Here is a 26,127-nt window from a genome sequence, read left to right as displayed (position 1 = left end):
GCTTTTTCCAAAACTGCAAATATTATTGTAAAACACTCAAACGTACATGTTGAACCCGACAAAAATACAAACACTGCTGCTGCATTAGGCTAATTTCTTATCTCATTTTTTTCGGGCAAGTCAGGTGTCCTCTTTTTTGGAAATATGTTGTCATAAATTGAGGTACACAAAGGAATAAGAAGAAAAATGTACTTCTAAAACATATTTAAGATACTTTAAATCAAAATAGGTTCTGTCCATTCATTCCAACAACAAAAAAAAGAGATGTGCTACAATTAAACTCTTAGGAATCCCAACAACAAAAAGTTATTGCTGCACAATGTTCATGTTATTTTTTCATATACGTATAATTGACTAGTAACCAAGCAACTGGTATTGAGAACTTCAGTCGAGCAAATAGGAAAAGAAGTAAGACAAAACCCTGCATTTTGTTTCATGAATCATTGCATTTTTTTTAGTCAGTCAAGAATAGTTGATTGTACTATTAGAGGTAGACATCCTGCAAACCGTAAAGGTTTGAGACTGGAAATCAATCTAGTCATTATGGAGTCTTTTTTTTTTTTTTTTTTTTACAGTTTATAGATTTTCATAACAAAGAAAGTGACAAAGGCCAAGTGTGTGTCACACATATGTTTATTTACCACCTGATTCCCAATGGAAAATATTTTATGACAATATCTAACAACATATACCTACACACTGACTGTACAAATATGTGGGAAACACAAAAAAACCAAAGCATGGATATGTTTATTTTATGGCAGTGGTTTTCTGTTGATATAAAAAAAAAGACTGTCTTTTTTTTTTTTCTTTTTATCAAAAATTCCGTTTTCTCGTCATGCATTGTAAAACACATTACTGCACCAACAAAGACAAATGGCTCTATAAACGATATTGACATATTACATTCTGTTTCAAAGTTTAAGGGAATGAAGAAATGAAAGTTCATCAAAAACACAGCTCGCTCTAATGATTAAAACAGCTCTCACCATCTGTGGAAATGTTAAAGCCTTGCTTTCTATTTGGATGCACTTAATTAAGACTTTTAATTTATGGGGGATGAAAATGCTGCTCGTTTTGACTCTATGACCTACTATTTTCAATAGGGCAGTAGCTATTCCTGTTAAAATACATCGAGTGGGATTCAGTAAAAAGTTGTCGCTTCTTCTTCTTTTTCTTCTTCTTCTTTTTTTTTAAATCTTTAATTGACAATAAGAGTTGAATCCAGGGTGGTTGTGCAACATCTCAAAGTTTCATGACACATTCTCATCTGCCTGTACAATTCATCCAATCCAAGGCACATGGGAAAGTCATTCAGGAGTGTCATCACTATGCTCGGAGAGTTTCTAACCACGAGGGCAGCACACCGCCTCTCTGCAGAAACTCGACAGGACAGAACATGACAGACGACCGGGTGAAAAACCTCTATGTACAGCCTGTTTGTTTCAGCTTCATTCCCCTCATGTGCTGCTGGCCTTGGCTTCAGCTTGTGCCCATGTTTGGTTTGGTCCTCTTCAGCGGATGCTCATGTAGCTTCTGTCATGAAGAAACCTGCACAGGCAACGACACAACAGCAAGTCAAGTCGACAGCGGGTCAACGGTTCGAGGAGAAAAGGGACAAAGGACCTGAGATGAAACCGAGGGATGGCAATGGAATAAAAAAACCAAAACGGTGTGAAACATGAGCAAGACTGTCTAGAGAGAAACAAGTGTCGCAACATAACTTCACAGATGTGGTTTCGCTTTTGTCCAGACTGAAATATCCCACTGATCAAGAGATCGAAACAAAACGTATTTAGGGAAAGTTAATGTTTTACTTTTTAAATCAATCACATTGAGCTTGGAACGCTTTCACACTGGAGGAGGTTTACACGTGTAATGCTGAAGGACAAGGCTTTGTCACAGGGAACGAGACGTTGCTGCAGTCTGCCAGATTACCACAGGAGATTATGACGGCAGTTTTGAGGCACAGATGAGGCTTTGGGTTTTTGGGTTTCGATCAATAAGAAAAGACAACATGGAGACTTTAATTCCATTCAGCTAAATTAACATAATGTAAAACTAGAGATCAGACGAGGAGGAATTGCATGTGTATCTTTTATTTTTCACTTCCAGCACTGTATATGTTCAACTGTGTGAACAAATATGGGCAACGTAGGAAAAATGTTTATATATTCAATAGTAGAATTTCACAAAAGAGCTATTAGATTAATAAATAATGCTAATTATCGTGTTTCCACAAGTCCATTATTCATGCGGTCCGGCTCTTTGTGCATCACGTAAAGCGAGAATTAATATACAATACAGAAATGTGATGAAATTAAATGGAGTGTTGAAGTTTGGAGTATTGTTGAGAAGAATATTAAATAAGTCTTTCATACCAGCATATTCCTTTTTGGACATTCAAAATGTACATATTTTTGTATGTCTTTACATACGAGAGGTTTTGCGTTATGAATTAAATAAATTGATGGTAAACATCATGTGACTTTTGAAAATCGGCTGCCTATCGTGATAAACTGAAACATGTTTAATCAGGTTTTTTTTACACGTGACGAAATATCTAACGGCATCCCTTCAAGCCTTACCCGTACTGTGAGACTGGTTCTAATCATTCGAGTGTGATTACATGACAGCGAACAAGGTGCAGCATAACATTGCATCACACTGAAACTGCATGTGTTAACATGCTGACGTGTTAAACCTCGCAACATCTCTGCGTCCAGTTACAGCCCCGGACATTGGGCCTTCTACTCTCGGTACGTCCAATCGAACTCTCCAAGTCTTGTTTTTGTATGCAAAGTGCGTGATCGGTCTTTTGATGACAAGACACATTTGTGAGAAAACTCAAAAACACTCTGCGGAAAGGAAAAAAAATAAAAAATAAAATAAAATCAGCAAACCACGGTGAGAACAGACGGATGACTTGAGTAAAACTGAGCTGCACAGGAGAAGCACACAGATGGCGGAAGGGGGTGTCGAGATGGAGATGAGTGGCAACACAACACGAAACGCCTTCGCCGTGTTCGGTCTCACCCTTTAAGTGCTAGCATGGTTCTCTGTTGGTTCGTCTGAACTAGTGACCTCAGCGCCAACCACATCTACTGACTCAGATTTTTTAGGCAACGTGTCAGACTCTTTGTTTTCTGGAGAGAATCTGGCCCGCCAGAGCGTTTAACCGTAAATGAAAAGAGTGAAGAGAGACAGAGAGAAGATCCTCGTGAGTACAAGCTTGTAATTCCAGGTCACACAGTCAGAAGATGGAAGGATTTGTTAGATATATAGAAACATACACAAGCGGCGCGGCAGACAAGATAACCAAAGACATTTTTTTTTTTTTTTCTTGTCTGTTTAGCCACATGGATTCTCCTCATAACGGGCAACCAGGAATATCTGATGTCTGCAGCTTTACCTGTGGTGTGTGGGGCTGCGGTTGTACAGAGACGCCGGCGCCCCGGGATGAGGACACAGGGACGCGTCAGGCGAGTCGAACTCCGCCAGGCCGACTGCCAGCTGGTTGCGCCAGTTACCCGCACTCTCGGCCGAAGACACTGCAAACAAGAAGAGAGCAACAACACTCAGCTGATGGGGGAAGCGCAACTCAGTGGTAATTGTTGTTATTGGAAACAGTGTCACTTGTTGTGAAACAAACAAACACCTCTCGCATGACATGGGAGTATGTCATCACAGCTCTGCTATTGACGCTTTACATGGAAACTGCGCCATTTTATGACCAAAGGCTGACAAAAAGCTCTTATAATGGACTTAATATTGCCACCAGTGTGGCAGTTTTATATTTTCAAAGTATTATAAAAGTAATTTTATACGATAATCTACAAAAATTTATTTGACAAGTGATTTAAAAAGTCCGAAATTCCCCATTGTGGCGCCAGCATTTAAATAGAAACTCTTCTGAAGTTATTTTGCTCGCTGTGACAGAATTTCCGACTACGTATGTATGTATACAACAAAATGTCCTCAGAATTTTAAGAATAATAAAAAAAGGCTTTTAGTGATATTTGTCAACATTGCTATTTACACAACAAAAAACCTACAAAATGTAATTTGTCTTAAGCAGCAAAACACATTTAACATTTTAAATGTGTATATATTTCTTCACACAGTCCAAACTCATGCAAATTAATTTACTACATGTCTCTAAATTGACTGTAGATGTTAATGTTATTTTTAAATGTCTGTCTCTCTGTGTTTTTACTATTTATTGGCTTCACTGTTGATGGAAGCAAGATCATAATTTTAACCACATTTTAACCCCATTTAAATTGTAATTACTCTCACTTGGGCTAAATCAAATCCCATGGTCCGTTGCCGTAACTCCCAAGAGCATTCCACTGATGTTACTATTTTAATTAATGCATTTTAAAGAGAAAAAAAACACAAGTGAAAAGAAGATATGTGATATAATGGGAGCGGTTATAAAAAATATTGGAGCGTTAAGGCAGAATCGCAACATGGTAATCAGAAGAAATATCAAAGTCCATAAATAAACAATGTGGGGGTGCAGATGAGCAAACGACGCTCAGCTTAATAACATCATCGTCAAACACCATGAAAACAGACACAATCATAACGCATTGTTTGTCGTTCTATCAGAATAAACTCCCAGTAGTTTGATCTGACAGACACCCCCCCCCCCGATATTCCTGTCATGAAGGCAAAACACTTTGGCACATTTTTAAATGCACAAAGCCAAAGTGGATCACATCGTCACGCAGTTTGTATTGTTGTTTGATTTGCCCATCAGAGAAACATTGAATGCACTTTTCATCGTTTAAGAAACATCATCGTCCCACCTGATGAGAAAGAGGTGGTCCGACTGGAGTGGCTGAAGCCCGCCGGCATGGTTTGGTATCCCAGGCTGATCTGAGAGCCGCTGTCAAAGTCATATCCGGCCAGCAGTCCCCTCCCTCCGTCCCTGTGGCCTCTGCTGCGGTGGTACCAGCCTCTCAGGTGCTCTGCCACCAGGGCCTTCTGCATGTTTTTGGCCAGCAGCTCGTTCCTGGGCCCCTCTCGACTCCGCGGTGGCCTCACCGTCGCGTACGGATTCTGAGAAAGACTGTCTGCCCCGTCACTGCTGTAATGCCTGAACCTGTCGTGTCCGTGGTATCCGTTCATTTGGTAGGACGGGTTGACGTTGTAGTGGCCTTCCACTTCGTCCTCATACACGTAGGCACCGTTATTGTAAGGCTCCATGTCCGGGCAGGGGTAACCGGCGACGTAGTAGGCACTGGGTGCATAGTGTGAAGAGCTCTCGCAAGAGTAGTTACAACCGGAGTGGTGCTGGACCAGGTTGGGCATGCTCCCGGTGTTACCGTACACCTCCACCTTCCTGTGGAGACGGTGCATGGTGGAGGTACGGGAGTCCAGCGTGCTGTAGTGGGAGTTGGCCGCGCCGCAGTAGTCCAGACTGGACTGGCTGGTGTAGGAGGAGCAATCCTCCAACACCTCTGTGCTGTTGCTGCGATGGGCTGGCGACAAGATAAAGACCGGCTTGTCGGTGTCTGTCTCCTTCCTTAGCCGGGGCTGAGACTCCAGACTTCCACTGCGATGCCTGAAGCAATGAGGAGACCCCTCCGACCTGGACCGAGGACACAGCTTTCAATACAAGATCATCACTTCGGGGGAAATAAATGAACGAAAAAAGGTCAGAAAAGAGAAGGTTTGGAGACGAGCAGGGATTTGACTGGAGGGAAGAAGGAGAGAAAAGCGAGGGAGCGACGGTCACACCTGAGCTGGCTGCTGCTGTAGGCATTGCGTGTCATAGCCGGGGTAGGGGGCATGCTGCGTGGATCTCTGGGAGGTCTGGGAAGGGTTTTATAGGGACTACTGTGGGTGGAGGAGACCTCTCGTGGATTCTGGTAGTAATGGGAAGCCTCCTGGCCATCAAAAGCTAATCTAAAAGGACGTGATAATAGGAGAGGAGGATCCCCCCCCAAAAATAGAAAAAAAAAGTGAGGGGGTGGTGAGGAAAGAAAAATGAGGCAGCAGACACGACACAACAAATACTGTGGCTTATGCCAACTCATGCAGTCATTTTATTTTTTTTTTCTAGGAACAATTAAGCAAAATGATAAAAGTTGCACTGTACCAAGACTTCACACGATAAAAAAAATAGACCTCATGCAAACAATAAACTGTTTAGTTTCAAAGAACATTTTCCTACCTGCTGTGGTTCTTGTTGTGGTGGTTTTCTCGTGAAGGCGCCCCGTCATATTCTGCTCCCAGCGACCGCAGTGGACTGAGCTGAGGCGAGCCTTGAACCGAGCGTGACCTTGGCCTCTGGCTGGCACTGTCTGAGTCATCTGGGGGCAAACACAGCGAGAAAAGTCACTCCATTGTTTGTTTATTTTTTGTTTAACCTGATGAATTGCCCCAAAACATCTTGATTATCCTCCTGCTAGAGCTGGAAGCGAAGTGAATGTGTTTGGCAACTTACACAATTCTTCCAGTTTGTCCCAATTTGATAATGTTACACGAACAATAATCGCAGAATACACAATTAATCAGTTGTCCTGAACATTGAGATAACTGTTGTTTGAGTAGGGTTTTCAGGATATGCCAAAATTGAGACAATGAATAACGCATATTTCTCATAATATCAAAATCATCATTGGGTTTAGGTCCATTTGCTTTGGTGAAGCACCTGTTACACCCAGTTATCACAACTAATTAATGCACACACATATATGAAAAAAACAAAGGGACGTTTTAAGTTATAAATGTCTGCAAATGTCCAAATCTACACATTTCAATGGGTCCCTTATGAAGGTTTAAAGACTAATGACAAAATTATGTTCTGCAGAAATACATGTGGAAAACGGTGAAGTCATCTTACACAGAGGAAAGCAACGTCATGATGCCATTTTTGCAACATATAATCAATCAAGTGGCCATATTTGGTTATTTTCAGCTCTTCCTGTTTCTTCAAAACTAACATTTGTAATCAATCAGGGACTACACAATACACAGAGTTTATAATAGTTCATAAATGCTGTTTGATTATATTCCCATTCACTGGACATAATTGATGCACATGTAAATATGAACAAAATAATTGTGCATTTTGTCAATTTCTCACATATCATTCTGACTTTAGAAGTCACAAGAAGAACAAATGTTTCTACACGTTTCAATGAGTAGAGAATCAAAGCTCATGACTGTGTTCTCAAAATACATTTACAAAAAAGAAGTGAAGTCATGTGCCACTCAGATGTTGCAAACAATCACCAATCAATGAACGTGAACATCGCCTCAGGTTTTAATGGGTTAAAGTATTCGTCGTCAGAGCTCCGGCGGGTCTGAAGATTTCCGCAGAATGTGTGTCGTCTGACTCACCGTCATCCAGAGGGAGACTAGACAGAGAGCTACAGTCTGAACGAATGAGTTCATCTGCGGAGAGACAGAGAATAAACTCCATGTTTACCACCAAGTGATTAATGCCAGAACACACAACAGGTTGAAACTGCGCCACACCTGCGATGATCACAGAGGCCCGCTGCGTGGGCTTCTTTCCCTTCTTGATCCGGTACTGGTTCATCTCGTCCTCTATCTGCTGGAGTCGGTGCATGGCGTCCAGACAGTTTCTCCTCCTCTTCTTCTTCACTGTCTTGCACAGCTCCGACTCGTTTGCCAGCTTCTTGGCCGCCTCCACAATCTTTTGCTGGAGGGCAAATCTGCTCTCCAGGTTTCTCAGAAAGGGATCCTGCGACAAACAGACGCACATCCACACAAAAATCACTACTAGTTTTCAGCGATTCCTGCAAATAAAGGACTCGAGCATGTAGCCTCATTACTACGATACAAGAGTTGGAACCAATTCACAAAATCTTGTCTGTTTCAGTATTAAACATCTTTCGCATTTGTCACAATTCAATAATTACATCAAATTTTTTACTTTTTTCTACACTTTATTGTTAAAGTGACCATATCTGGTGTCGCCTTTGTTTTTTAACCCTTTGTCATCAGATCTGATGATTTAGACATTGTTTTTCCCATGTAGAGACATTTTTATTTTAATTTAAGACATGAAATATGTGTCTTTAATTAAACATTTGTTAAATACAAATTGCAAATTTTATAAAGCCATTAAACTCAAAAGAGTCTTAAAATATTTTACAATAACATAAAAAGTAAAATTTACTTTTTTCTAAGTAATTAAATGAGTGCCCTATAAATGGTTAAGCCTTAACTCAATCCAAAAAATATGGATTTGTGAGATTTGCAAATAATTGCATTTCAATTATTATTGTTATTATTTTTTCAATTTTCCATATCATATCAACCTTTTTGGAAACGTGGCTGAAGCAACCACAGGGAACTAAACGGACACTTTCCCACTGCGTTTGATTAAAGTGTGCCTGTTAAGTACGCACCTCATTGTAGGGGAAGAGGTCGTCCAGCTTGAACGCGGTGCCAACCCTCCGCCTGACCTGCGGTGGTCTCTCGCCTGACGAGAGGGGATACTCTTTTGGCAGCTTGCCGGTGAGCTCCTGAAAGCACGGAATCGACCATTACAGGAGACACTGTGATGAACTGAATGTAAGAGCAGAAAACGAACCACAAGCCACCTGCCGCAAAGCAATACGCTTTTAATCAGGAGAGTTCGGCGGCCTGAATGGAGCTGTTCAGGTTTGTCTTTTTTCTTTATTTGCACCGTGCAGCGGAAACGCAGAATAACAGTAGCAGAAGATGATTTCTCACCGCCTCTCTCAGGCAGATCTTCTTCAGCTCCTTTGTTTTCTTGGCCAAAATATCTTGAATCTCCTGCTCTTTTTTTCTCAGCTCAGACAGTTTCTCCTTCTTCTGCTCTTCGCTCATTTCAGAGTCTGCGGAACCTGCAAACACAGAAAAACATGTCATGTCTTTACAAATACAAATTACCTGATTACGTTATGTGGAAACAAATGCACGCTTAGATCATAGTATGTCATTATTTTCTCTAACAGCTCTGTGTTTTTACTCAATGTCGGAAGGAATTTGTCCTTAAATACGTTTATTTTTTTGTTTTTGTTTTTTTTTAATGATAGCATTGTACTGGAAACAGTAAGAATTATGGAAAACCCTTTCACTGTAATTTGACTTAAAAAAAAACCTGCTGTTTCTAGTTTGTCCAAAATTATATTGTGCTATTTTAGTGATATCTGCAGACACTCACATCTGAAACTCAAATGCAAATTGCAAGGACGAATTTGTGAGATCACTCAGCCTGAAGTCTGCAGAAATTGAGCAGCCTGCCGAGTGACAGTCTTTTCACGACCTTTTCCCTTTAAAGACAACGGTCGTCCAACTGGAGGACAGCCTGAAACAACGCACTAACTGTGTAAACATATAGTGCTGCCACGCATCAATCTAAACATGAGACACAGATTGAAGCCATTTTTACATGTTGAAAAAGACAACTCCAACTCCAACACCAAACCAAATGAATCACCAAATACCAAAATCCAAGAAGCATCATTTTGTCCACCCACTCACCACATTTCAGACACCACACGCATGCGAGCTATAAAATAACACTACATTTCTGTTCAGTACTTATATCATGGTATGATTCTACCAGCTAACTAAGATTAAATGGGGCTTTATTTGGCCTTTGAAGCAAAAAGTGAATAATATTGATTGACTTTCTGCATTTGCCTCGATATAAACTGGCAACATGTGCAGCGTGTACCCTGCTTTTTGCTCAATAACGTCTTGGATAATGTTCTACCTCCTGCAAACCTACTATATACAGAATAAGGTTGAACAGTTGCTTAGGTTTGCATGGGCTTAAGTTACAACCGACCTGTAGACACCAGGCTCCCGTTGCTGGCTGTTATCAGGTTATTCTTTAGGACGACGTCTCCCAGTCGGTTTATCTTCGCTCCTCCATGCTCTGTGAGATCCATGGCTATTTCTTCCACACCCTTCGCTGTTCCTGTTTTAGCCTGGCAAACATAAGACAGTAGATCGTGTTAAAAATCAGTGGACAATTTTTTTTCATACTGGGTATCGTATTAAAAAAACAAACAAAAAAAACCAAAACAGACATGGACACATCACTGACACTTACTTTGCTTTGCTTTCTGTCCAAGTAGAACTGGTGCTGGCTGATGGCCATGACCCAGATCGTCTTGATCAGAGAGTGGCTGGCATACCACGTGTGGATGAGTAGGCCTGTCTGCCCAAATGTGCGTTTGGTCACTGCTCTCCTGAACACACAGCACAGAGAAACTGAGCGCCTTTGTCACAGTGGCGATAAACGTTGTGGTAGGACAGATGGATAAACGCTGAAAAGAAGCATCGTCCAGTGCACTGTCCATTGTGAGAATGTGGTGCGTGGTCATAGCTGCTCACCGATGTGGATCATTAACTTCAACAGCAAATTTCTTCTCTCTGAAGTACAGGTTTTCCAGTTGCTTCCACTGGTAAAGCTGGTGGTGGAAAATTAGGCAAACACACATTTCTGATTAGAGGAATGTGCTGTATAATTTCAGTGTGAATCAGCAGCACGAGTGAGTGGATAATGCTTAAATCGACAGCTTTGGAACTCATCCTCTTTGTTTCCTCACACCTGGTGAAGATTCACATCGTCACCCGTAAAATCATCAAGAAAACTCTCAGCGTGAGCGTCACACGTGAGAGCGAAAAAACAAAAAAACAACTAACAGAAGACATTAGTGGCACAGGTGTTTTGGCTGGCCCGCCTCACTCACACTCATTAAAGAGCCAGACTGTAACATGAACTGTCATTACTGTCTGGGCTGCCCTGCATGCCAAGTCTGCAATAATGCAGGTGTTGGGGGGAGACAAACGCCACAACGGGACAAGTCATTGTAGTGTTATGGTTCATCACGTTCAAACCCCTCCACCACCACCACCCCCCAGGACCCAGGTGCTCACTGACAACCACCAGATATGAACAGCCTGTTTGGGTCCCTGACTCATGGAATGTCTGTACAAAAGCAGGATGAGGCACAAACTTAAACAGATGTAATACATGTGGACGCTTCAGGGAGCGTCACATTCTTCACACGCATGGGGAGAGAAACGTACATTTACTCCTCTAGAACAGTAACAATTAGAACCATCGATCTGTCTTTCAACTGAGCAAACAAGTTAAGTCAATGAAGGACACACAATATTTGGCACGGGGTGAGAACTTAAAGAGACAAAGAGAGAAAGTCGACCTGACAAAGAAGCACATTATCCAGTCTTACCAGCACAATGGATGTTCAAAACCACTTGTTTGTCGAGTTTTTAAGTCCTCACTTCTTTTGCTGTCAACACAAACACATATTTTGCTCCGTCTCCTGTCAGCTCCCGACTTGTCTCCTCAGGTATTCCCAGAATATGCACGATAACGCCCAAATCCAGCCCCCTTTTTTCGCTCCCTTTGACATCAGCAGTTCACTCCCTCTTTTCCTCTCCAGGACATAACAGGCAGCTGGCGGCTTGCACAACTTTGAAGAGCAGCGAGCAGAGATGGATTGCACCATTTGTGAGTGATTATCAGGCTTTGTCTGCGAGGCAGCGCGAAATAAATTGATGCATATTGTTCCGAACTTTCACCTTCTTTCATAATAGGGCTGCCGCATGTCTGCACGTTGCCACACGAGTCCACGTCGACGTGCCATAGTGGAGAACATACCTGACAGATCACTCACATGGGTGACTCCTCAATTTACTAAATCCAAATAGAACAGGAAATCCAGGTTCATATAGTTGAAATCAAGGATGGGCAACTCTTATCCTCACTACCAGGGGGCAGAATTATAAGAACACACTTCCACCTCAAGGATATAAGAGAAATATGGTTACTAATTTCATTAAATTAACTGAAACATACATGCGCTATTATTTCCCTTCAAAATTCCCCTTAATTGCAAAGTAATTATAACTGATATTTGGTGCAAAAGTGGTGCAATCGCCCTCCTTCTTTCACCAGCGAAATCATAAGAGACATATAGCCTGCAGCCCCTCAGCCACATATGTTAGAGTTATATCATCATCGCGAGCCTTTATAAAGTCATCTAACATACTTCCTTGAATAGAAAATTCACTCTGGTATTTCAAGTCTGGCCTCGTGTGCTGCAGCTGGAGTGCAGGAATGAAATAGATGATGCATGAAATAAATTGGCTGAATCACCACACTGTGTCCTGCAGCAGCAGTCTGTTGTCTTGTGCTATCGTGTTCACATGTTGGGCGTCTACCCAGTTAACTCCTCGGCTAAGACAAGACCAAACAAACAGGGAAAGTGTGTTGATACTATCGATATGAGTGACAAACAACTTTCCTCCTGTATTGTCAACCCGGGGTTAGAATGTTGATAACACACTTTTACCATAGAGCCATAACAGGATCATGCTAAATAATATCATGAATATAACTAGCTGTGTGTTTAATTCATCAGTGTGCATGCATGTGATGTGTTTTACCTCAAAATGCAGTGAACTTTAGAGAGTTAAAAAACAAAACAAAAAAACACCCCCTCAGGCCACAAAGATCCCCAACGGGAGACTGATATAGCCTGCAGCTCCTCAGTGACATATGTTAAGACACGCATGCAAACAGGATTATATAAATCCAGGTTTATATAATCCTCTCAATCCTTCATAAAGTGAACGGACAGACTTCACTAAACAAAGAGTTTGAGATTTTTAAGCCCGGCCTCGTCTGCCGCAGCTAAAGTGAGGCCTTTGCTGGAGTGAAATAGATGATGTGAATCACCACACGGTGCTCAGCAGCAGTTGCCTCTTTGCCGTCATGTCCGCAGACAGACGGACGGAGCAGTGAAACCTCAGCGGCCATTTTATAGGCTGGGAGCATTTACCTTTCGAGGTTTTAATTTATCCTGCAGGTCGTACTGGCCGATGCCCTTATAGCTGATTCCGAGCCACCACGGTATCCCTTGTTTATCCTGTGAAGCAACAACACAGCTTTACATGGCTGACGTCAGTCCAGCTGGATAAACGGTCATCTCTCACTAATAACACGGGACGGCGTACCTTGACTTCAAAATAATGCACGCCATACGTCGGCAGTGACTCCACCAACGTCAAATACCTGAAACGAAAGACTTTTATTAAAAACCTCCGGCTGCTATTTACCGTCTGCTCGTGGTTTGTTATTGCAATGTGAGAAACGCTCAACGGGGATTTTCCTCTCTGGCCAGCGGACCAGTGTGATCTCACTGCAACTGAAGAGGAGCTATTGATTTCTATCAGATGATGAGAAGAGGCGTGCCAGAGAGGAAAAAGGGATAAGGGAGGGCTAATGGAGGTGAGAGGAAGATTAATGAACTCAAAGCTTAATAACATTCATTGGCTGCTTACTGGTGTCGAACAAATTGCGGCAAAGTGCGCGTGGTGATTCAATACTTACTGCACGATGGCCTGTCCTCGGGATACGCCTTTCATCTGCTTGTAATATTCAATTACACGATCCTCACTGTGATGTTGCATAAAGGAGACGGGGGGGGGGACATAAATTCAATTGGTGAAAGTTACATATAAAAATAAAATTTTTATTGATTTGAACAAATGATTTGTGGTAAAAGGAAGCTTATTGCAAAGGAAATCTTCAAAATTTCATGTGATTTTGCCCCCCAAAATACATCAAAAATTAACGTTATTCAGGGTTTGGGGGTGAATCTGTTTTGTGGAACCTCGACTTGTTCTTTTATGTTACGGCTCTGATCTTTGATGATCTTTTTTAATACCTCCTGACATCCACTTTTGTTTGTTTATGGTTCATTATTATTGATGATGTCTTGCTATATTGTAATATATTGGAAAATGTGTGACGTTTTCGACATTAAAAAAAAAGAAAAAGCGTCCTATCATACCAGTATGCAAGAGATGGATGCTCCTTCAGTACTTTGGTGGGAAGAGTCGGTAGTTTCTTCAAATCAGCTCGAGTGTTTTCATCACTGAAATACATAGGAAAAATAGTTGTGCATGCTTATATGTTCCAGGGATTTCTTAGAAACTTGTTTGACAGCGACAAATAAAATAAACAATCAGATCTTTTTTCAAGCACAGTTGTCTCACATTATAGATTTTTTTGAACTTTTTTTTTAAACAAACATATGAACCAGTACAACATAGAAAGAGCTGATTTGGGCCATATACATCATCCAGAGTGTTGCTCCAAATACTCACAAGCGAATATGTGTCTCAAGTTTGTGATTGCACAGAGTGCACAAGTTTAATATATTTATGGCTTCCAGGAATGAAATAGGCACGTGGGCTCAGACACAAGATTGAAGTTTAATACGTTTTCAAATGTTAGGCGACGTCCAGACTTTTGACCTGAAACCCTGTTTCAGCTTTGTTGGTTTCAATCAATCATTGTACAACAAATCTAACAATACTTTCTATGTTTATTAAGTTTCCTTTAAAAACCTGCTTATCATATATGATAGATAGAATGCAAAGCAGTTCATATTATCTGCTTCAGCATTACAAAACCCTCAATACATTTTTGCATGAGGATTATTGGACTTATAGTCATATATACGTGCTATAATATAAAGCACTATTGACTAAAATACATTTATTTCACATTTGATACATTGACTTTATTAGGCTATGTACATTTACGTTGTATTCATGTATTTTCCTCACATTGATATCAAGAATTAGTTTGTTCATGTTGCTAATAAATAACGTTTATAAGTAAAAACCCAAACTGATAAGACTATATGACACAGTTGAACTGTCCTCTCTTATTGATCTGAAACTACTTCATATTCCTTATGGCTGCACCGAAATCCCAGATAATTTACAAAGAATACAGCCACTGTGTCCTCACTGGTAACTTAGCTCTAAACCACGACCAAAACCTCACTGAAAAGAACAAAGATGTCTATATAGACTTCAGCAGCTGACCAAAGCCAGGTGGCGCCCTGCATAAAGACCTGCAGTATGTCCAGTGAACACAATCAAATATCAAATCAAACGGCAGCTCTGTCAAACACAGCGAATGGCTGCGTGGTGAAGGTGCCTCTGCTCGGCCGTACGGGGCCTCTATCGGCACTGTGAGATTCATTAGCTGCCCGGTGTGAGCGTCTCAGCACTCTGTGGTGAGCCTCACATAACTCCGCCATTGATTTCTGTTGTCTGCACTGGAGAAACAAGTGACCTATTGAATGTCTTCGCTAAAAGCTCACTATTAACTCATCGTGCAGCTGTTAAATACTTCTTACCAGGCCGGTAATGTGCTCTTACCTCGTGTAGTCTCCTTTAGCTTCCTGAAGACACAAAAAAAAAAAAAAAGAAATCTGATTAGATGACTGGTGTTAGATGCACAGCTTATTTCGTCTATTAAAAGCACTAACCTGCAAAGCATTTGCAGCTAATTTGAAGACGTTCTCGCTTTCCACCTCGATAATCCCCTGAGAAACATAATAGATAAACAAGATAAATAGGATGCAGAAAATAATGTGCTGCACGGGGATAAAACTCTCCAGATCCAAAAGACAGAATCTTCTCCTGCCGCCCTATTATAACCTCTGCCTATTCTCACCATGTTCTACTTCTTCACACTGTCTGCTTTACATTCCAGCTCGCACAGTAAGAAAACTATGCCCTGCAGCCACTGTCTGCTAAGCAGAGGTGCTGCAAGGGTCCAGAGACAGTGAATCATCAGGGAGCTGCTAAGAAGTAAAAAAAAATAAAGAAAGAAACAACAAAAGCGGGGTCATTTTTCATTTATTCAAACCTAAAAAAAAAAACGGTGGAAAAGAGGTACTCACATTGTAGACAGCAGATTTTGCATTCAGGTAGAAGAGCTCTACTGTTATGATGTCCTTAAGCTGTGTTATGTTTTCTACATAAAACCTGTGAACGGTGAAAGCAAAGACATGGTTATTATTAGATATTGGGTTTGTTAGAATAGTGATGGAATACAGTCAAATGAAAGGAAACATGCGGGACAATCATATATAGTATTGATCTTAAAAAGTTGGGTAAAACATAACAGAAACTTGCTGGGAGCTTAAGTACAAAACTTGAGGTCAACAAAGTAGCGCTCCCTGCTGGGCCGTCTGCTCTTTACACTACAGTCACCAGTCCAGAGACAGGACAATCACACACACCCACACACACACAGACAACATGCAACCTCCACAACAGAAAACTCTCGACACAAGCCAGGGATTTTCTGTCTTTGTTGCAACAGTGCGAACCACTATGAGCCATTACCTGACCAGGAAGTTGAGGGCAACGACCGCGGCCTTCTTGGAGAAGTCATGTTCGAGGACTCTGCGGTCCATCTGCAACCACTTACACTGACCACTGCAGGAGCAAACAGAGCGAAACCGTCAGAGAGCTGCTTGTCGGACGCGGACACACATCTGGGACTCTCCGTACTGCTGAAGAGGGTAGAAACTAAACAAACGCAGCCGTTAACGTACTTGTCATCAAAAAATGCGAGTCCGAAGAATTCCTTCTCTTTGAGGTTGAAGTGGGAGGACACCAAGTCCAGGAGTTCGTACGACAGTAGCTTAGGCTGTGGGGAGGAAGATCTGGATTTAGACTTCTAATCTCATTCGAAGAGTTCACATGAATTGTGCTGCCTCAAAGTGCTGCAAATACATAGATCTATTGTCTATCGTTTCTCCTGAGAAAAGTCACACTACTACACAAATGATGTTCTCTCAGTACTTTTCACAGCGCAGATAACCTGATTATTCCTCTGACTGGTGCTCTTCCCTCTCATTAGGCATAAAGATAACCATATTTTCCCCACTTGAGGGCAGTGGAAGCATGCTGTAAGTACACCTCTGACACATCCTCACCTTTTAAAGCAAACATGTGAGCAACAGTAAATATTGCTTCGGGCCTCTCTGACTCGGTTTCAGTCTGCACAAGCTCAAGAGAGAACTACCTGCTTCTTCAGTCGCTAACTGCGACACTTTGTCTTCCAGCTGCTGTTTCTAGTCGAGACCGAAAGATGCTGAAACCCGCCTTTAGATTAAGATGAGCGGAACTGCAGAGGGCCTTTATCTCCACCAGAAGATGCATTCACTGACACATGACTAAGATGGACGTCAGAGTCCTTGGAGCCGTTATTATTGTTATAAGAAAATATTGATTATAGTGGCGTTAACGTGAGGAGCAGTCGCACCTGAACCAGCAGCTCCAGCTTCCTGTCATCCAGCAACTGCACTTGGCACAGTTTCCCCTCAGTCATCTGCGGAGAGGAAACAAAACAGGAGGTTCAAGGCTTGTGACACAGGATCCAGTGTGTTTAGAGTGTTTTTTATTACTTCAACAGAATGTCCAAAAAAAAAAAGAAATACATCCCAAATGCCCCATAACTTTATTTAGACTTATTTTTTAATGTTATCAGTGTATCTGAATGTTTAGTCTCACGAAAGAGGGACACTGTGTTTATTACCGGTAAATAAAGGAATTGGTTTTGAATACAGTGATCCTTTTAGAGAAAAAACAAAACAAAACACAGTTACAGACAAGAAAACCTTTGTTTTAAGGATTTGTTTCCATGGTAACCAGAGGAAGGATTTTAAGTTCCTTTTTGAACCTTTCACACTGAACTTTTGGAGAAATGCGCATTTCAGGAGCTCAGACTTGATTCAAGTAGTTTAAATTCTTGTTACTTTTTACTCTACTGCAATTATCTGAAGTCGCGTACTGTTCTGCCCATTTGGACTTTACGCGGAAACATTTTTAAAAATCATAGACAGAAACTGATTAAATCACTCTGAAGTAAATGAAATTTCTTAATAAAACATATGAAGCCTGTTTGACTATGATTGAACTATTTGGATCTAAATAATAATCAATTAATATGAAATCTGGGGTTTATTGACATTTAAGACGGCATAACTTTGATAGAAAGTTTCATCGCCACTTTGCAATAAGAAAATCCTTCCTTGTGTATTTTCTAGTTTTCAGAAGCACAAAACATTCAGGCTTTAACGTGCAGACAGCCTGCAACTATTTGCGTGTTAAATTCTGGTAAACTAAGATTCTCTGACATTCAAACAAAGAACACATGAACAAAATTCTTTGTGTTTGATTTCGCAGGATGATCTCCTCTGCTTTCACTCGTCAAACACAGAATTGACTCAAAATACAGCCGGGCCGACCTTCTGGAAGACACTAAGAGCATCGCACACCAGATGAATCAAATAGCCGGTAAAGATGACAGATTGAGGTTAACCAGTTTTACAACAAGGCCTTTCTCACAAACAGAAGGAAAAGGTGTACCAGATGGATCCAGCAGCCTCCCTCGTTTGACAGAATGAGGCTGATCACAGCTTCTAACACTCGTCATGAACCAAGCAGCTGCTGTACCTGGTAAACCTCTCCGGGGAGAGTGCAGGTGTGGATGCATCCATGACCGGACCTCATCTTCTTATTAAAAAAAAAAAAGAAAAGCAACTCCTCTCAGATCAAGACGGTGAAATTGTTAGTGTTGACTTGAGCAGCAGCGAGGAGCCGGGCCTTCACTGCGAGCCATGACGGCTTACACAGTGCGGAAGCAACAGCGGACCCAATGAGGGCCAGGCTAAGCCAAGACTCCTGATCACAGCCGAGGGTTTAACTGCCTCTTAATACAAACATTACGGGGTCAACCAACAAACAGCAGCGATCAATCATGCCTTAACTGTCTGCTAATGGAGTTTAATTTACTTTAACCCGGCTGCAATGTCACCACTCTGCTCTGAGCACAAATGGGTTTGAATGTGAGTATCAGCTTTCTCCCACGTCGTTGCTACTGGACGTTTTAACTGAGTCGTGTCATTTGATAATAGAAGCAAGAGAAATCCCCTCGGAACTAACGGGGCACCTCGGAAAAGGACTCTACTCTCAACACTGCGCGTCTAATTAATTATTTTCTCACACTGCCCTGATAAATAATTAAAGTGATTGCCCTGCTTCCTAAATGAGGAGGACACTCCCAGTCGCTCCTTTAAATTACACCATCTGTACTGCTTTAATGAGCACCACATCGATGGTGGCACCCGGGATAACTTTTCTTATCGTCACGGCCATAAATTGTCTTTCATGATCTAAATTAAAAGTGCACATTCAATGAATCCAATTATTGTTGAGTGTGCCTCCCAGTTACAATCACAGGAGTATTATTACATTGATTTAAGTTTGATTTAGTTACCACTTCATCACCGAGGGGTCAGACTAGTGGACATGTAAGCATGATATTACTCTTGGTGATGTTGTATGTACAGAACAGGAACTGGCCACTAGATGGTGCAGGGATTGTTACATGCATGAAGTTAACCCTTTATAAGCCACTCCTACTACCTTACTACTGCCTAACTACCTATAAAAAAAAAAAAGCAACAGCTACGTTTTCATCCAAGAGTGTTGTTCGAGCATATTGTAGGACCTGTTGATTGTTTTTGCATGACATTTATTCCTACAAAAATGTATTCCAAGTTTAAAATCTTTACACTCCATTGACTCCTACCATACCTCAATATAATGTGCCTAAATATGACTTGCTTCATGTATTTTGTTTGCGGTGTGTTTGAATTGAGTTACTGACAGACGTGAACAAATACAGTCAAAATGATGAAAGAAGTTTGTGTGCTGAAAACGTTCTTATATAGAACATTATAGCTCGGCACAGGAGAATCAGATTAAGCATTGGATGACTAAATGAGTAGTGTTGAGATGAGTGAAGGAAGGAGCAACACTCTTCTGTAATCTAGACCATTAAACACCCGAGGGCAATAATCACTACAAGATCTGCTATTTATATCTGACAGAGTGGTTCAGCAGTGCTGACTAACCCTGCAGTGTGACACGGAGAAGACCATCTTCATTAAATCACACAAGCAAACCAACAGCAGTGCAGTCTTAAAAACTACGGAATGCAAATCGATTACAGATGTATGCTTATAATGAATCAGGCCTATATTTTCCATCTCATTATAACCCGGCTGACAGCTCAGATCGGTCAGCCACACACAACCTATGCAACCTCAACAAAGGGGTTAGACTTTGACCCTACGGGGTTAAGACAAGCATTAAACCTCCTATGTATAAAAAAAAAAAAGCACAGAGCAAAAAGAGATGAAAGAAGTGTCAGTCTTTGAGTGTCTCCAGAGATCGGACAGACGCTGGCTGAGTATTGCGCCTCAGGGTGCAGGTTTGACTTTAGTCAGGGAACCTGGGAGGTTGGCATAAAAGACAGGTTGTTACATGCATGTGCATTAGAACAAAGACTCGTCATGTCTGGGCCATCTGATCTGGCGAGATGGAAAAATCTACGTCTTTCTGATGATGAGAAAATATCGAAAATGTAAAAAAAAAAAATGCCAAGCTTGAAAGTTGTACAATAGGCTAACAAGAGATTTTCTCAGTCTCCTGAGTAAAGTGGCTGTCAGTATTTAATACATCAGACTGGTTAAATGTCATGTCCAGGCGCAGCCTGTCTTATCTTAGTTTCCCGTTTTCATGCATTATTGATGAAGGGTCGTATCACACATGAGTCAGTGTCTGCTGTCTCTGCTTACATGTTCTCATGAATACGCCCAGTGCGGACGTACGCCTCATTTTGAAGAAAGCGATCTAAATTGTGGAGATCAACGTATGAAATCAACATTTGCTGCCGTGACCAACGCTAAGAGGCAGAAACAAGAAGCCCAGGGAAACAAAAATCTGCTTGTGAATTCAAGTGGGAAGAAAGAGACGAGCTAACAGGATGTGACATCCAATACACTGTGATGGTGCAGGGAAACAGAACAATATCTGTGTTTAGAGTACACAATATCCTACAGTTCCTCTGTAATGTTAAAACAATGTACAATCCGCAAATCTTTATCTGTAGCCGTGGCTGACCTTTACCACCCCGAGAACAAGGATGTGCAACTTTTATCAAGATGAGGATCCCATGAATCTCATTTTCGATATCATCACAGCCATACTGAGACCGAGCACCATTCAAGCAAGACGCATAAGATTGTGGTTACTAATTTAATGACAAGAGAGAACTATCTGGATGCATGCTTTTCATATTTTTCACCTTAAAATGCATTTGATGCCACGTTTATGTTAAATCTGGCTCGACTGCAGTGAAAGTCACCCGTGAAGTCAGTAAATCATTGGTGTTTGGAACTTGAAAATGAGACTGAGGATTAAATGAGCTCATGTCTGAATTAAAAAGAGTAAAGTACAACAACAGCTACATCTTGTCCCTCATGACGGTTTTCCTCTACTGATGTTCCAGGCAGCGGCACCCTGTGGTCTCCAAGTCCCTGGTTATTGAATGTAAATTATCAGGCCTCCGCTCACTTCTCACCTGTGACTGAATCTACCTATGAAACTATCAGAACACGCCTGAACAGGTGTGTTATTGAGGTGTCATGTTTTTCGCCCATGGAGAAGGTTACATTTCTGTTTCTGCGGCATCTGTTTTCCTTTTTCTCCCCGTAAAATGTAATAGAATATGATCATCTCTCATGAGCATGTATGCAGTTTTGTCATCAAGGTAACTGGACCCGCTTGCGTGTGACTCCAAAAATAACGTGCCCACACAAACCAAGACGTTTCAAGTAAAGCTACACAGAGGAGTTCAGCCATAGATTGAATAGAGCGATTTTTAGAGAGGCAGCGGGCTGATGGATACAGCTCAGGATTATCTGCCCATCTCTTATCTCATCATGACTCATGTTGTCGGCGGTCAAAACGTATCCGTCTATCGTCATCACACAAAGAGAGCCTGTCTTGGCCGTCTGTGATATCCGGGAAATTCATGGACGCGATGAGGTCCAGGATATTGTGGAAAATGTTAAAGCTGAGGGGAATAAATAATTTTGTTTTTATAACGCAACGCCTCTTTGACACAACAAGGACAGGCTGCATTACAGACGAGAGATTCATGTGAGTGATGTCATCATGCAGTATAATCTTTCCGTTTTCTACCTCCAAAAAGGGCGTCTACACTGGCAGGAGGAGATTGTGACACATTTTTCCTTGTGGCTGCACAACTGCAAGTGTAGAGAAAAAAAAAAAAAAAACATTATTCCATCAGCAGCAACTGTGACAGCAGTGGTCCAAATTTACTGTATTATTCACTTCAGTTTGACACTGATGGATAAAGAGAATCTAAATAAATAAACAGATGAAACATAAGTGCGGAGCCTTTGTGATATTTTCGTGCTTAGTGAAGTTTTGATCCCTCCTGAGCTCAAAGTGTTTGAAATTCAAAGTTTGAGCTTTTTTTTTTTGTAAAAAAAAAATAAAAAAACAAAGAACCTAAATGATCGTGACTGCGCCAGGAAAACTGAAGAATCTAAATGGGGACATTTTACTTTTGTTCAGTTTGAATAAAACCTGACTTACACACTGCAGCGCGCTCAAAATCATGACAACATGACACAAAAAGTCACTGACCGTGCTCACAAGTGCCACAACCCACACTGTTTATGCAGAGATTTAGCAAAAAAGATCAATATCTTTTAATCACGTTCAGACAATACTAAATGTATAAGTCAATCTAGAACCTGGCGGTTACTGGTGTAATCTACTAGTTCTTGTACTAGTATATATTTTTGTTAATATGTATTTTTTTAAGCAAATTTAATGTTGTTTGTCTTTTATGCTATTTGCATTTGCTTATAAACGTATTGGACGAAACGTCCTTTTGATGTGTTGCTGGAGCAGAAAAAGTCACAATTCAATCAGAAGGTAGAAGGTGATCCATTCATCCAGCTTTTATTTGCTCTATATCTATATATATCATTTATACATCTTTAATTGCGGGTTGTGGAACTATTATCTTAGCTGGCTATGAGCGAAGGCAGCGCACACCTTGAACAGTCAATCAGAGAGAAATACATCCCTGTGGGGCCCCTGCAACAAAATTATAGCTCACTATCTGATGTTGAGATATTTATATTATTGACCCACCAATCTAAAAATAGGAATTGTCACTCTTCAAGCTAAAACAGCAGCGCAGCCAAAGACATCCACTGAAATGTAAATCCCGATCAAAACGTACGAAGAAACCTGATCTTTTACATTTATTTATAAACTTGAAGAGAACTTTGAATGTTGCAAATAGGCGTTTGACAAACACAGTATGACGTATAGGCATTCGGTGAATATTTCCATGGAAATGTGAAATTGTTTTAGTTAAATCTAGACGACACATGAACAAGTTTAATAGAAGTCCTGATGGTGACGCTGGTCATGCTTTAGAAATTGAGATATTTTGCTTTGTACCAAAGTGATTCTCCAACTTTTGTTTTTTTAGGTTATATTTAGTCATTTCTTTAAAGTTGTAATGACTTTGATCTGGTTCAATAAAACATGTCTCTTTTCAGGCTCCCTACAGCTATCTAAATTCAGAAAACGTTTTGATGCTTTCCTTAAAAAAACACACAGGACAGGACACAGAATAGTCTGAAAACACACAGACGCCTCTGTAGACCGTGTGCCCTTCCAATTCAGAGAGCTTTCCCACATTTTGTCCTCATTCGAAGGGCTTTAAATCTGTCCTCCACTGACAACCCTGATAACACAAACTGCAGAGTTTCATCACAAAGTGCTGCAGTGACTTTCTGCAGAGCACAGGAAGGTGGCACTGAGGCTCGGACGTGGATGGGTGCAGAAAGGAGAACATGTGGGTGGGTGTCTGCACCGTGAGAATCGTCACATTATTATACTCGGGGAGATAAAAAAAAAAAGATGTACTGTATGAGTTTGTCTGTGAAGATAAGGGATTAAATGATATTTTAAACATGGAATTCCTTTAATCCAATTCTGGAGATTTCCAGGAAAGTGGAACAAGACAAAGTTTGAAATCGTCACCTGCCGACCTTTTTCATTTCAGCTGTGCTGCCCTGCAGTAAGTCTTCCACCTTCCGACATCTATTAGATTTTGTCCATCTGAGTTAAGTATATTAATACAGGATTGTCCGTCCGAAAATAGATGCCTTCCCCTCAACTCTCTGTTTTTCTCAGAAAGTCTCGTGAGGATTTGATTTCTAGATGGACGGCTGCCAACCGAGAAATTTCTCAGAAGCATGAAACAGAGTGATGGCGCATCACTCACACCCTGACAACAACAAGTCGTTAAGCCCCCGACAACAAGGGGGTCGAGATGTATGACAAAGAAGCGGCTTTAAACAACAAAACATGACATCAGTGACTCTTGGGCCTGTCAAAGAGTTTGACAGAGATGCATACATTTTCAACCGAGCTGATGTATGACCCAGGACATCCTCCACTGAGAGAAGGAGGAAGAGCGGCGAAGTTTCATGCTGAACTCGTGTGTGTCACACAGACGCAAACTTTGCAACAACAGTTCCTGTTTACACCGCCTGGTGCTTTAAATACACCCACACGTGTGTCTCTTCCTTCAGCCTTTGCTGGACTCAAGAACAGGAAAAACACAAATCTGGAATAGAAGCTGGAACAATGAATATAAAGAAAAGGAAGAAAAAAAGTGCGGAGAGGCGTACCATGCATATAACACACAATAACTATTTGATCATAAAAATGCTTCACTCGGGCCCGATTGTCACCCAAGTACAAAACTATCCATCCATCTATGCATCTTTTATACCGCTTCATCCTATCCAGGGTCATACAGCACTGGGCTATGGGCGAAGTCAGGTTACAACATTTACAGTTGCAACCACGGAGAGAACTCCTCACATCCTGCCTACAGGCAATCTATAGTGACCAGGTGACCTCGAACGCATATCTTAAGACTGTGGGAGGAAACCCACTACACGAAGGCCCCCAACCGGGCTCAAGCTGAGAATTTTCTCAATGTGAGGGCGAGAGTACTAACCACTACACCACTGTGCGGTGAAGCCGATTACTGTAATTATGCATGTGAGCTGCAGAAATGCCCAGTGACAAAAAGAAATCCCCAGACGTGCATGATTCACAGTGCTGCAAAGGGTAAAATGATGATTCATCCAGCAATTTTAACATTCACCAAGTCACACTATCTAAATCAAGCCACTGCATGACATTGTCTGACCATTGTTGTCTTATACAGATTTCATCAAGTAAAACATGCGTCTCACAGGATTATTGCACACTTGGTTTATAGACTACAATCAGCTGTAAGATGAGAAAAGGGAACCAGAGAGAGGGAGAGAGAGAGAGAGAGACAGGGAGAGAGAGAGAGAGAGAGAGAGAGAGAGAGAGAGAGAGAGAGAGAAGCCCACCAGGGCCAGTTCCCACTGTGCAGGGAGAACAATGAATGTGCTACTGTAGGCTACTGTACATGGGTGGTTTCCACCTGAGCCCATGACTGGACAGATGTGTCAAACGTAACCACACTCCTGTATGTTTCTTTTATATATATATGAGGAAACAGTGTGAGGAGAAAGCAATAAATAAATAAATAAATAAAAAGCACTATTCATTGATGCTCTCAGCTCGGCTCTCAAGCATGCATGACTCGGTCTACTTTGTCTCACCGGGGCGTGTTAATTCTGCTCCATCGCAGCCACATATCTTCTTACCTTTGCACTCCTCAAAAGCAGCTTCGGGTGTCGATAAGGTAGATCTTCCCCGGCATATTGATCAGCCCCGTGCGGCTCCCTCCTCCACGCCCGGTTTGGCGGTGCAGCCGCTGTCCACGTTCATCCTCCCGTAGTACCGGAGCGCGCGCGCACGCCTCGTATTGAGCCACACTCACCACGCCTTCACCCGCCGGCTATTATGTGAACAAGCCCTGCATCCCTCCCTCCTTCTCTCCCTCCCTCCCTCCTCCCTCCTCCCTCTCCCCTCCTCCCTCCCTCCCTCCCTCTCATCCAGCAGCTGCCGGCCGGCCTGCTTCTATGTTCGCCTCCAGGTTCCGCAGCAACCCTTTAAACTGCGCTTATAGGTCAACCGGTCGTTTTAATTGTCTCTTATATGCTGCTATTTAAACCCTCAAGATATGTATCAACACTTCTCTGTATAATATTCCTAATTTGTCTCACGAGAGACCCCGAAGAAAAAGTGTTTTCTCTTTCTTTTTATATCTCATGGTAGTACACTTATCTCCATTTCAAACCCTTCTCTGTGTAAATATTGCATTTTTTTTAAATTTAGTGTCCACCTTTAGTATGCATAGCCTACTGATGTTACTATTTAATATTCTATTTCATTCAATAACCCTAA

General features: G+C 41.5%; 1 protein-coding gene across 2 annotated transcripts; it reads right to left on the bottom strand.

The window, feature by feature from the left end:
- Positions 1 to 614: 614 nt before the first annotated feature.
- On the bottom strand, positions 615 to 25,698 carry frmd4bb (FERM domain containing 4Bb). 2 transcript variants are annotated; one of them, XM_080468956.1, is made up of 24 exons: positions 25,485 to 25,698; positions 17,132 to 17,197; positions 16,419 to 16,513; positions 16,207 to 16,299; positions 15,759 to 15,843; positions 15,342 to 15,398; positions 15,232 to 15,254; positions 13,848 to 13,931; positions 13,385 to 13,450; positions 13,009 to 13,066; positions 12,834 to 12,920; positions 10,357 to 10,433; positions 10,073 to 10,211; positions 9,806 to 9,947; positions 8,722 to 8,855; positions 8,394 to 8,510; positions 7,495 to 7,723; positions 7,357 to 7,410; positions 6,185 to 6,323; positions 5,749 to 5,916; positions 4,815 to 5,599; positions 3,413 to 3,551; positions 3,037 to 3,157; positions 615 to 1,551 (listed from the first exon to the last, which is right to left on the bottom strand). In XM_080468956.1, exons 2-23 carry the CDS (start codon positions 17,195 to 17,197, stop codon positions 3,040 to 3,042), a joined length of 2,955 nt encoding a protein of 984 aa, XP_080325082.1. In that variant the 5' UTR covers positions 25,485 to 25,698; the 3' UTR covers positions 615 to 1,551; positions 3,037 to 3,039. The 2 variants fall into 2 exon arrangements, with proteins under 2 accessions (XP_080325082.1, XP_080325083.1); XM_080468957.1 differs by lacking the exon at positions 3,037 to 3,157 and having other exon boundaries at positions 616 to 1,551; positions 25,485 to 25,676.
- Positions 25,699 to 26,127: the final 429 nt, after the last annotated feature.

Source organism: Lipophrys pholis, assembly GCF_963383615.2.
Source record: "Lipophrys pholis genome assembly, chromosome: 8".
Classification (NCBI taxonomy): domain Eukaryota; kingdom Metazoa; phylum Chordata; class Actinopteri; order Blenniiformes; family Blenniidae; genus Lipophrys; species Lipophrys pholis.
Note: the sequence above shows the minus strand (reverse complement) of the source record. Positions and strands in the feature narration are given on the sequence as shown.